The 13,542-nt window shown below is 43.2% G+C and overlaps 1 protein-coding gene across 1 annotated transcript in view; it reads right to left on the bottom strand.

Moving 5' to 3' along the window:
* Positions 1-13,542, bottom strand: part of LOC311107626 (sorting nexin-25-like) — an 84,022-nt gene that overhangs the window by 68,006 nt on the left and 2,474 nt on the right. The window contains exon 3 of the mRNA XM_084150147.1: positions 1,028-1,244. Coding sequence (XP_084006273.1) covers positions 1,028-1,244 — 217 coding nt within the window. The remainder of the gene's footprint in view (positions 1-1,027; positions 1,245-13,542) is intronic.

Here is a 13,542-nt window from a genome sequence, read left to right as displayed (position 1 = left end):
TCAAGAAGGCCAGTTTTATTGCTTCTTAAAATCAACACAACAGTTTTCAGCTGTGCTAACATAATTGCAAAAGGGTTTTCTAATGATCAATTAGCCTTTTAAAATGATAAACTTGGATTAGCAAACACAACGTGCCATTGGAACACAGGACTAATGGTCGCTGATAATGGGCCTCTGTACGCCTATGTAGATATTCCATTAAAAATCAGCCGTTTCCAGCTACAATAGCCATTTACAACATTAACAATGTCTACACTGTATTTCTGATTAATTTGATGTTATTTTAATGGACAAAAAATTGCTTTTCTTTAAAAAAAATAGACATTTCTAAGTGACCCTAAACTTTTGAACGGTAGTGTATATCTGATGGAATGCTAATAGAATAGAATACAATCTTTAAATTGGTCGCTTCACTGTATTGTAAGTAACACTATGCAGTACGGGAGCTAAATGAACTAACAGTCGCACAGCGAGTGACTTCATTTAATCCTGCATTAGAAATCCGGCATATATACATCTACATTCATCATCTCAATTGAGGTTTTATGACTTCAGCTGCTCAGACAGTACATTTCCCTGGCTGTGTCCTTGCTTTCAAAGGAGTGCTCCACTGCTAGATTTACATGGCGGGGGGAACTGGGAAGCAGCTCGGCTCAGTGCAGGCAGAGAGAACAGTGACTTTACAGCATTGTAAACACTGGCCATTAATCAGACGGCTAAAACAGCCAGACAGTGAAGAAGCATCCTCTCCAGTCCAGTAGTATGAGTAAGAACCTTGTCCTGAGCCTTGCTCTGCCATGTATAAACAAGGCTGCTCTCCTCTCCTGAGGCCAGCGGGAAGCTGGGTAATGCTGATTGATGATGACCACATCTACCTCCACACCAGACCAGAGAGGCCCATGTTAGGGCCCCTGATCCCCTCTTCTCTAGCCTGCTCCCAGATCTGTGTGTGTTGTCCTAACTCCTAAAGTCATCAAACCTGTGTGAGTTGGCAAGAACGCACAAACAGATCTCAGTCCTCCTCTACCTGGTGTTGGCGGTCTTGAGGTCACAGAAGTGTACATGGAGGTTCTTGACGGTGTCGTTGCAGACCACATTGACCATGTCGATGTCAGCCAGGCGGCCCCGCAGCTGCTTGGCCATCTCCCAGAAGTCCTCTGACAGCATCTGGTAGAGCTGTCCCTCGTCGCGGCTCAGTGGCACATACCACGACAGGATGTAGTCCCTGTAGCTGTAGTCAAACACTGGAGGACAGAGAACAAGATGTGGTTGGTAAATTGCTTTGGCAAAATACAGGGTAGATTTAAGCAAACACATCAATAGAAACCTTTGCTGCTATAGGGTAGCAATTAGCAAATGGGATTTACAGTCGTGGTCAAAAGTTTTGAGAATGACACAAGAATTGGTCTTCACAAAGTTCGCTGCTTCAGATATTTTTGCAGATGTTACTGTGGTATACTGAAGTATAATTACAAGCATTCCATAAGTGTCAAAGGCTTTTATTGACAATTACATTAAGTTTATGCAAAGCGTCAATATTTGCAGTGTTGACCCTTCTTTTTCAAGACCTCTGCAATCCGCCCTGGAATGCTGTCAATGGCAGCCCATTTTTTTCATTGCTTGAAGTTTGTCAGAATTTGTGGGTTTTTGTTTGTCCACCCGCCTCTTGAGGATCGACCACAAGTTCAAAATGGGATTAAGGTCTGGGGAGTTTCCTGGCCATGGACCCAGAATGTCGATGTTTTGTTCCCAGAGCCAATTAGTTATCACTTTTGCCTTATGGCAAGGTGCTCCATCATGCTGGAAAAGGCATTGGTCGTCACCAAACTGTTCTTGGATGATTGGGAGAAGTTGCTCTCGGAGGATATGTTGGTACCATTCTTTATTCATGGCTGTGTTCTTAGGCAAAATTGTGAGTGAGCCCACTCCCTTGGCTGAGAAGCAACCCCACACATGAATGGTCTCAGGATGCTTTACTGTTGGCATGACACAGGACTGATGGTAGCGCTCACATTGTGTTTTCCGGATGCCCCAAACAATCGGAAAGGGGATTCATCAGAGAAAATGACTTTACCCCAGTCCTCAGCAGTCCAATCCCTATACCTTTTGCAGAATATGTATTTTTATTTTATTTAACCTTTATTTAACTAGGCAATTCAGTTAAGAACAAATTCTTATTTACAATGACGGCCTACACTGGCCAAACCCGGACGACGCTGGGCCAATTGTGCGCTGCCCTATGGGACTCCTTATCACGGCTGGTTGTGATACAACCTGGAATCGAACCAAGGGGTCTGTAGTGACGCCTTAAGCACTGAGATGCAGTGGCTTAGACCGCTGCGCCACTTGGGAGCACCTCTGTCCCTGATGTTTTTCCTGGAGAGAAGTGGCTTCTTTGCTGCCCTTCTTGACACTAGGCCATCCTCCAAAAGTCTTCCCCTCACTGTGCGTGCAGATGCACTCACACCTGCCTGCTGCCATTCCTGAGCAAGCTCTGCACTGGTGATGCCCCGATCCCGCAGCTGAATCAACTTTAGGAGACGGTCCTGGTGCTTGCTTGACTTTCTTGGGTGCCCTGACGCCTTCTTCACAACAATTGAACCTCTCTTCTTGAAGTTCTTGATGATCTGATAAATGGTTGATTTAGGTGCAATCTTACTAGCAGCAATATCCTTTTGCCTGTGATGCCCTTTTCGTGCAAAGCAATGATGACGGCACGTGTTTCCTTGCAGGTAACCATGGTTAACAGAGGAAGAACAATGATTTCAAGCACCACCCTCCTTTTAAAGCTTCCAGTCTGTTATTCTAACTCAATCAGCATGACAGAGTGATCTCCAGCTTTGTCCTCGTCAACACTCTCACCTGTGTTAAGAGAATCACTGACATGATCAAATCAAATCAAATGTTATTTGCCACATGCGCCAAATTTGTTATTTTGATTTCACCTTTATTTAACCAGGTAAGCCAGTTGAGAAAAAGTTCTAATTTACAACTGCGGCCTGGCCAAGATAAAGCAAAGCAGTGCGGTAAAAACAACCACACAGAGTTACATATGGAATAAACAAAACATACAGTCAATAACACAATAGAAAATCTATATACAGTGTGTGCAAATGTAGTAAGTTATGGAGGTAAGGCAATAAATAGGCCATAGTGCAAAATAATTACAATTATAATTTAGTATTAACACAGGAGTGATAGATGTGCAGAAGATGATGTGCAAATAGAGATACTGGGGTGCAAATGAGCAAAATAAATAATGTAAATAACAATATGGGGATGAGGTAGTTGGGTGGGCTAATTAAAGATGGGCTGTGTACAGGTGCAGTGATCGGTAAGCTGCTCTGACAACTGATGCTTAAAGATAGTGAGGGAGATTAGTGTCTCCAGCTTCAGAGATTTACAACAGGTGTAGACATTAGCATGAAATGCTTACTTACAGTCCTTAACCAACAATGCATTAATTTTTTTATAAAAAAAGTAAAATAAAACAACAAAAAAAGTGTTGAGAAAAAAAGAGCAGAAGTAAAATAAAATAACAGTAGGGAGGCTATATACAGGGGGGTACCGGTACAGAGTCAATGTGCGGGGGTACTGGCTAGTTGAGGTAATATGTACATGTGGGTAGAGTTAAAGCAACTATGCATAAATAATTAACAGAGTAGCAGCAGAGTAAAAAGATGGGGTGGGGGTGGGGGGGCAGTGCAAGTAGTGCGGGTAGCCATGATTAGCTGTTCAGGAGTCTTATGGATTGGGGGTAGAAGCTGTTTAGAAGCCTTTTGGACCTAGACTTGGCGCTCCGGTACCGCTTGCCATGCGGTAGCAGAGAGAACAGTCTATGACTAGGGTGGCTGGAGTCTTTGACAATTTTGAGGGCCTTCCTCTGACACCGCCTGGTATAGAGGTCCTGGATGGCAGGAAGCTTGGCCCCAGTGATGTACTGGGCCGTACGCACTACCCTCTGTAGTGCCTTGCGGTCGGAGGCCGAGCAGTTGCCATACCAGACCGTGATGCAACCAGTCAGGATGCTCTCAATGGTGCAGCTGTATAACTTTTTGAGGATCAGAAGACCCATGCCAAATCTTTTCAGTCTCCTGAGGGGGAATAGGCTTTGTCGTGCCCTCTTCACGACTGTCTTGGTGTGTTTGGACCATGATAGTTCGTTGGTGATATGGACACCAAGGAACTTGAAGCTCTCAACCTGTTCCACTACAGCCCCTTCGATGAGAATGGGGGCGTGCTCAATCCTCTTTTTTTTCCTGTAGTCCATAATCATCTCCTTTGTCTTGGTCACGTTGAGGGAGAGGTTGTTTTCCTGGCACCACACGGCCAGGTCTCTGACCTCCTCCCTATAGGCTGTCTCATCATTGTCGGTGATCAGGCCTACCACTGTTGGGTTTCTGGGATAATGGTGTTGATGTGAGCCATGACCAGCCTTTCAAAGCACTTCATGGCTACAGACGTCAGCGCTACGGGTCAGTAGTCATTTAGGCAGGTTATCTTAGTATCCTTACTCACATCGGCAACGGAGAGCGTGATCACATAGTCATCCGGAACAGCTGGTGATCTCATGCATGCTTCAGTGTTGCTTGCCTCGAAGCGAGCATAGAAGTGGTTTAGCTCGTCTGGTAGGCTTGTGTCACTGGGCAGCTCGCGGCTGTGCTTCCCTTTGTAGTCTTTAATAGTTTTCAATTCCTGCCACATCCGACGAGCGTCAGAGCCGGTGTAGTACGATTAAATCTTAGTCCTGTATTGACTCTTTGCCTGTTTGATGGTTCGTCGGAGGGCATAGCGGGATTTCTTATAAGCGTCCGGGTTAGAGTCCCGCTCCTTGAAAGCGGCAGCTCTACCCTTTAGCTCAGTGCGGATGTTGCCTGTAATCCATGGCTTCTGGTTGGGGTATGCAGTGGAAAAGTTTTTTGGAGATTAAGTTCATTTTCATGGCAAAGAGGGTCTTTGCGATTAATTGCAATTCATCTGATCACTCTTCATGACATTCTGGAGTATATTGCAAATTGCCATCATCAAAACTGAGGCAGGAGACTTTGTGAAAATTAGTATGTGTCATTCTCAAAACTTTTGACCACGACTGTACATATCTCTGAATTCTTAACCCCATTCCCTGATTTTCTTTCATTGTGTATGCCTAGCTACATTAAGACTGGATCATGTTGGACCTTCAGGCCCACCTCTTAGTCTTACCCTATCCATAGCCTTTATGGCGCCTAAGCCAAACCAACCCTATGCCCTTTCTGATTACTCCTTAAGTAAGTTGTAACCTCGTCCCCAGGCTTTGCGGAAGTGTCTTATGAACGTGAATAGGCCAGTTGGGTCCTAGCCCCTTAAGCTACAGTTTATTATCCTGGTTGGGGCGCTTTACTTCTTAAGTGGGACTCTCTGTGACATTAGCATGATGCAGAGGCCACACAGACAGTACAGACCAGGGTTTCTGTTAGCTGGTAATTGCCGGCTTTTGGACGATTAAAAAAAATGACAAATAAAAAAATAGTTGCCGGCCAAAATGACCAGGAGAAAAAAAATCCCTTTGCAAAATAATGATTTTTATTTATTTATGAAAATACCATCAAACCCTTGACCATCGTGCTTATCGGTCTATAGGTTAATTTACATATTTATTAAATTGGTCCGTGTGTATTTTCGTTAGTCATCATGCATTTTATTTATCCAACACAACTATCACACGCGCACAGCATACAGAGCCTATTTTGAGCTGGATTTATCCTGCAGCTCCTCAGCTGGTTGCTTTTGTTGGAGTAAAACATACTTTTATAAGCCCAATCATTGTGCAAGAATTCTAAATGCAATGGCGTGTTAAATGCAATGGCGTGTTAAAAAAGGTTTTGGTGCACTATTAAAAACAGCTACTACAGTGGGGAAAAAAAGTATTTAGTCAGCCACCAATTGTGCAAGTTCTCCCACTTAAAAAGATGAGAGAGGCCTGTAATTTTCATCATAGGTACACGTCAACTATGACAGACAAATTGAGAAAAAATTTCCAGAAAATCACATTGTAGGATTTTTTATGAATTTATTTGCAAATTATGGTGGAAAATAAGTATTTGGTCACCTACAAACAAGCAAGATTTCTGGCTCTCACAGACCTGTAACAACTTCTTTAAGAGGCTCCTCTGTCCTCCACTCGTTACCTGTATTAATGGCACCTGTTTGAACTTATCAGTATAAAATACACGTGTCCACAACCTCAAACAGTCACACTCCAAACTCCACTATGGCCAAGACCAAAGAGCTGTCAAAGGACACCAGAAACAAAATGGTAGACCTGCACCAGGCTGGGAAGACTGAATCTGCAATAGGTAAGCAGCTTGGTTTGAAGAAATCAACTGTGGGAGCAATTATTAGGAAATGGAAGACATACAAGACCACTGATAATCTCCCTCGACCAGGGGCTCCACGCAAGATCTCACCCCGTGGGGTCAAAATGATCACAAGAACGGTGAGCAAAAATCCCAGAACCACACGGGGGGCCCTAGTGAATAGCCACGTGAGTTTAAAGTTTGGGGAAGCTTACAATTTATCCTATTATTTATACCGTTCTGCATGCCAGTTATGATATGCACACGCGCATTTGTGGAAGAGTTTCATTTCAATAATAACGTTTTTGTTCCTCAAAATCATTGTCATGTGGTTAATCATAAAAACCTGAATTAAAATGAAAAAAATCTCAACGCTGAAAGTCAACTAATGCCAGATCACCAGTCGCTGCCATAACGACACATTGATACACATGGAACTCATAGCCTATAGGCCAATGCAGCAGTAGGCCTATAACTTCCATTGCTCTTTCACACCAAGGACTGGTGATTATCGATGGGGAGATTGTTGGAAAGATTTTTCAATAAGTTTACTTTAAGGAAATATAGTTTTAATATATTATCATTCGCCATGGATGTTAAAAAAATACTTTCCTACATTTCCGCGCAGCAGGACAGGACTATGCACGCTCAGGCACGCGCACTCCCTCAACATTATAAGGACAGAGAAACCAGACACATGCTCATTGCTCACATGGAGCACTCCGAACCAAAGACCTTTAGATGCTTTTTGGCAAACTCCAAGCGGGCTGTCATGTGCCATTTACTGATGAGTGGCTTTCGTCTGGCCACTCTACCATAAAGGCCTGATTGGTGGAGTGCTGCAGAGATGGTTGTCCTTCTGGAAGGTTGTCCCATCTCCATAGAGGAACTCTGGAGTTCTTTCAGAGTGACCATCGGGTTCTTGGTCACCTCCCTGACCAAGGCCCTTCTCCCACGATTGCTCAGTTTGGCCGGGCGGCCAGCTCTAGGAAGTCTTGGTAGTTCCAAACTTCTTCCATGAATACTAAATAAGTATATATACACTACCAGTCAAAAGATTGGACATACCTACTCATTCAAGGGTTATTCTTTATTTATTTTTTTATGTTTAAATTGTAGAATAATAGTGAAGACATCAAAACTATGAAATAACACATATGGAATCATGTAGTAACCATAAAACTGTTAAACAAATCAAAATGTATTTGAGATTCTTAAAATAGCCACCCTTTGCCTTGACAGCTTTGCACACTCTTGGCATTCTCTCAACCAGCTTCATGATGTAGTCACCTGGAATGCATTTCAATTAACAGGTGTGCCTTGTTAAAAGTGAATTTGTGGAATTTCTTTCCTTCTAAATGTGTTTGAGCCAATCAGTTGTGTTGTGACAAGGTATACAGAAGATAGTCCTATTTGGTAAAAGACCAAGTCCATATTATGGCAAGAACAGCTCAAATAAGCAAAAAGAAACGACAGTCAATCATTACTTTAAGACATGAAGGTCAGTCAATCCGGAAAATTGCAGTCGCAAAAACCATCTACCGCTCTGATGAAACTGGCGCTCATGAGGACCGCCACAGGAATGAAAGACCCAGAGTTACCTCTGCTGCAGACGATAAGTTCATTAGAGTTAAATGCACCTCAGAAATTGCAGCCCAAATAAATGCTTCACAGAGTTCAAGTAACAGACATCAACATCAACTGTTCAGAGGGGACTGTGTGAATCAGGACTTCATGGTTGAATTGCTGCAAAAACCACTACCAAAGGACACCAATAATAAGAAGAGACCTGCTTGGGCCAAGAATCATGAGTAATGGACATTAGACTGGTGGAAATTTGTCCTTTGGTCTGGAGTCCAAATTTGAGATTTTTGGTTCCATCCGCCGTGTCTTTATGAGACGCAGAGTAGGTGAACGGATGATCTCCGAATGTGTGGTTCCCACTGTGAAGCATGGAGGAGGAGGTGTGATGTGTGGGTGTGCTTTTCTGGTGACACTGTCAGTGATTTATTTCGAATTCAAAGCATACTTAACCAGCATGGCTATCACAGCATTCTGCAGCGATATGCCATCTGGTTTGCGCTTAGTGGGACAATCATTTGTTTTTCAACAGGACAATGACCCAGATGACCTGGCCTACACAAATCACCCGACCTCAACCCAATTGAGATGTTTTGTGATGAGTTGGACCGCAGAGTGAAGGAAAAGCAGCCAACAAGTGCTCAGCATGTGGGAACTCCAAGACTGTTGGAAAAGCATTCCAGGCAAAGCTTGTTGAGAGAATGCCAAGAGTGTGCAAAGCTGTCATCAAGGCAAAGGGTGGCTAGTCTGAAGAATCTAAAATATATTTTGATTTGTTTAACACTTTTTTGGTTACTACATGATTCCATATGTGTTATTTCATCGTTTTGATGTCTTCACTATTATTCTACAATGTAGAAAATTGTAAAAATAAAGAAAAACCCTGGAATGAGTAGGGGAGTCCAAACTTTTGACTGGTACTGTACATGTAGGGAATAGGATGCCATTTGGAACACAGCCTCCCTCTCCCACCTCAATTCCCTCAACACTGGGCCTTTATTTCCCTTCAATCATGTGAGAACCTCCATCACACTGCTTCACCAGATTCAGTAATCTTCTCCAACACAGGCCGAATGAGGTGGGAAGGTAGGGTCACAAACTCCCCAAGTGTTCCCCTGAATTCAAAATTGATTAAAATGAATTTCTCCTCACCCATCTACACACACACAATACCCCATGACAAAATGTGCTTATTAATTGAAAATGAAATACAGAAATATCTAATTTACATAAGTACTCACACCCCTGAGTCAATACTTTGTTGAAGCACCTTTGGCAGCGATTACAGCTGTGAGTCTTTCTTAGTAAGTCTCTAAGAGCTTTCCATACCTGGATTGTGCAACATTTGAATAGCTACCCCATCTCTTTACCCCACATATACAATTACCTGTAAGTTCCACAGATTCAACCACAAAGACCAGAGAGGTTATCCAATGCTCTTCTAAATTCTTCAAGCTCTGTCAAATTGGTTGTTGATCATTGCTAGACAACCATTTTCAGGTCTTGCCATATATTTTCAAATAGAATTAAGTCAAAACTGTAACTTGGCCACTCAGAAACATTCACTGTCTTCTTGGTAAGATTGTAGATTTGGCCTTGTATTTTAGGTTATTGTCCTGCTGAAAGGTGAATTAAACTCCCAGTGTCTGGTGGAAAGCAGACTCAACCAGGTTTTCCTATAGGATTTTGCCTGTGCTTAGCTCCATTCCGTTTCTTTTTTTATCCTGAAAGACTCCCCAGTCCTTAACGATTACAAGCATAACTGTTGACGCAGCCATCACTATGCTTGAAAATATGGAGTGGTACTCAGAAATGTGTTGTATTTGCCACAAACAAAAAACGTTGTATTCAGTACCAAAATGTAATTGCTTAGCCACATTTTTTGCAGTATTTATTTTTACCCATCTACCAATGGGTGCCCTTTTTTGAGAAGCATTGGAAAACCTCTCTGGTCTTTGTGGTTGAATCTGTGGAACTTACAGGTAATTGTATATGTGGGGTAAAGAGATGGGGTAGCTATTCAAAGATCATGTCAAACACTAATATTGCACACAGTGAATCGATGCAACTTATTATGTGACATTTTCACTCCTGAACTTATTTAGGCTTGCCATATGAAAAGGGGTTGAATACTTATCGACATTTAGACATTTCATTTTTAGTTTGTACAAATTTTAAAAAATACATAATTATACTTTGACATTATGGGGTAGTGTGTGTAGGCCAGTGACACAATCTAAATGTAATCAATTTTAAATTCAGGCCGTAAAACAACTACATTTGGAAAAAGTCAAGGGTTGTGAATACTTTCTGAAGGCAATGTACACCTTCAGAACTGGAAGGAGAGAGGTTGTGCTTTAGTGAACTCTTGCACCATTTAAAAGACAACATTGTCAGACAAATACATGTTAGGCTAGTATTGACAGGGAACTGCAACATACAGCTGTGGAAAAAATTAAGAGACCACTGCAAAATTATCCGTTTCTCTGGTTTTACTATTTATAGGTATGTGTTTGGGTAAAAATAAAAATGTTGTTTTATTCTATAAACTACTGACAACATTTCTCCCAAATTCCAAATAAAAATATTGTCATTTAGAGAATTTATTTGCAGAAAATGACAACTGGTCAAAATAACATAAAAGATGCAGTGTTGTCAGACCTCGAATAATGAAAAGAAAATAAGTTCATGTTCATTTTTAAACAACACAATAGTAATGTTTTAACTTAGAAAGAGTTCAGAAATCAATATTTCATGGAATAACCCTGATTTTCAATCATAGCTTTCATGCGTCTTGGTATGCTCTCCACCAGTCTTTCACATTGATGTTGGGTGACTTTATGCCACTCCTCGCGCAAAATTTCAAGCAGCTCGGCTTTGTTTGATGGCTTGTGACCATCCATCTTCCTCTTGATCACATTCCAGAAGTTTTCAATGGGGTTCAGGTCTGGAGATTGGGCTGGCCATGACAGGGTCTTGATCTGGTGGTCCTCCATCCACACCTTGATTGACCTGGCTGTGTGTTATGGCGCATTGTCCTGCTGGAAAAACCAATCCTCAGAGTTGGGGAACAATGTCAGAGCAAAAGGAAGCAAGTTTTCTTCCAGGACAACCTTGTACGTGGCTTGATTCATGCTGAAGCACCCCCAGATAATCACTGATCCTCCACCAAATTTCACAGTGGGTGCGAGACACCGTGGCTTGTAGGCCTCTCCAGGTCTCAGTCTAACCATTAGACGACCAGGTGTTGGGCAAAGCTGGAAATTGGACTCATCAGAGAAGATGACCTTACTCCAGTCCTCTACGGTCCAATCCTTATGGTCTTTTGCAAACATCAGCCTGGCTATTCTTTGCTTCTCATTGATGAAGGGCTTTTTTCTAGCTTTGCACGACTTCAGCCCTGCCCCTAAGAGCCTGTTTCGAACCGTCCTCACCGTGCACTTCATCCCAGCTGCCATTTGCCATTATTTTTGTAGGTCACTCGATGTCATCCTACGGTTGTTGAGTGACATTCGAATGAGTTGGTGGTCATCCCAGTCAGTAGAGAGTCATTTTCGCCCTCTGCCGGTCTGTAGCTTTGTTGTCCCCAATGTCTGCTGCTTGACCTTGCTCTTATGAACTGCCGTCTTTGAAATTTTAAGGATGGAAGTAACCTGACGCTCACTGTATCACTCTGCCAGTAAAGCCATAATTGGACCCTTCTTTTCCTCACTCAAAACTTTCCTTTTCAACTCTTTTGGCATGGTCAATAGTGATTTTTTGATTAATATTACTTTTAACGGTACTATTAGCACCGTTTTTGCCATCCAGCTGGTCCTAATGCAAGCGGATAGTGATGACCACAGCAGTGGTTTTTATACTTTTCCTCGTTAAATAAGATTTGGTTCATGTGATCACCTAATTCAGTAGAATGAGGTGTGCCTGTGTTGGAATTCAATAGACACTGGAATGGAAGTCACACATGTAGAGATGCGGATTTAAGAAAAATGTGCAGTGGTCTCTTAATTTTTTCCACAGCTGTATAGTGACAGTACCTAATCTCTCATGAACAGGCGCACGAAACTTCACTGTTACCGTAGCATCTGACGCAATTACGTGACATTTTAGTTCTGGGTTTCCGAGATTACACAGTACCTGATGTTGAGCAACAACACATGAGGACTATGAGAGAAGCAGCTAGAGGTCTGTGGTGTAATGGAATTACACCCAAACCAACACACACACAGGCTACATCTGTCAGAAATATAAACCTGCTTCACCAGAGTACTGCAGTAGAAACACAATATAGCCGATACTCTGTAAACAATGAAGGATTGGCAATCTACAGACCAGTGTAGGTGTAGTGAATTACAATATCATCTATGGTCAGGAGATAAAGAAAACTCATGTATAGAAACAGCATGAATCACCAAGGCTTTCTCTTTCTTTCTGCGTATCATTCATTCCATCAGCATTCCCCACCTCCATCATCCACTGCCATGACCGCGCAAGATGTTGTTGTGACAGAAGATTGAATCACACAATTGTTTTCTCTCGCCCCTATCGGTCTCCTCTCCCAATCTGTGGCTCAAATGAGCATGGTTCATATACACTGCTCAAAAAAATAAAGGGAACACTTAAACAACACAATGTAACTCCAAGTCAATCACACTTCTGTGAAATCAAACTGTCCACTTAGGAAGCAACACTGATTGACAATAAATGTCACATGCAATTGTGCAAATGGAATAGACAACAGGTGGACATTATAGGCAATTAGCAAGACACCCCCAATGAAGGACTGGTTTTGCAGGTGGTGACCACAGACCACTCAGTTCCTATGCCTCCTGGCTGATGTTTTGGTCACTTTTGAATGCTGGCGGTGCTTTCACTCTAGTGGCTCAGGTAGTGCAGCTCATCCAGGATGGCACATCAATGCGAGCTGTGGCAAGAAGGTTTGCTGTGTCTGTCAGCGTAGTGTCCAGAGCATGGTGGCGCTACCAGGAGACAGGCCAGTACATCAGGAGACGTGGAGGAGGCCGTAGGAGGGCAACAATCCAGCAGCAGGACTGCTACCTCCGCTTTTGTGCAAGGAGGAGCACTGCCAGAGCCCTGCAAAAGGACCTCCAGCAGGCCACAAATGTGCATGTGTCTGCTCAAACGGTCAGAAACAGACTCCATGAGGGTGGTATGAGGGCCCGACGTCCACAGGTGGGGGTTGTGCTTACAGCCCAACACCGTGCAGGACGTTTGGCATTTGCCAGAGAACACCAAGTTTGGCAAATTCGCCACTGGCGCCCTGTGCTCTTCACAGATGAAAGCAGGTTCACACTGAGCACATGTGACAGACGTGACAGAGTCTGGAGACGCCGTGGAGAACGTTCTGCTGCCTGCAACATCCTCCAGCATGACCGGTTTGGCGGTGGGTCAGTCATGGTGTGGGGTGGCATTTCTTTGGGGGCCGCACAGCCCTCCATGTGCTCGCCAGAGGTAGCCTGACTGCCATTAGGTACCGAGATGAGATCCTTAGACCCCTTGTGAGACCATATGCTGGTGCGGTTGGCCCTGGGTTCCTCCTAATGCAAGACAATGCTAGACCTCATGTGGCTGGAGTGTGTCAGCAGTTCCTGCAAGAGGAAGGCATTGA

Source organism: Coregonus lavaretus (assembly GCF_964263955.1).
Source record: "Coregonus lavaretus genome assembly, chromosome: 32".
NCBI lineage: Eukaryota > Metazoa > Chordata > Actinopteri > Salmoniformes > Salmonidae > Coregonus > Coregonus lavaretus.
The sequence above is the reverse complement of the archived record's forward strand: the minus strand, read 5'-3'. Positions and strand labels throughout refer to the sequence as shown.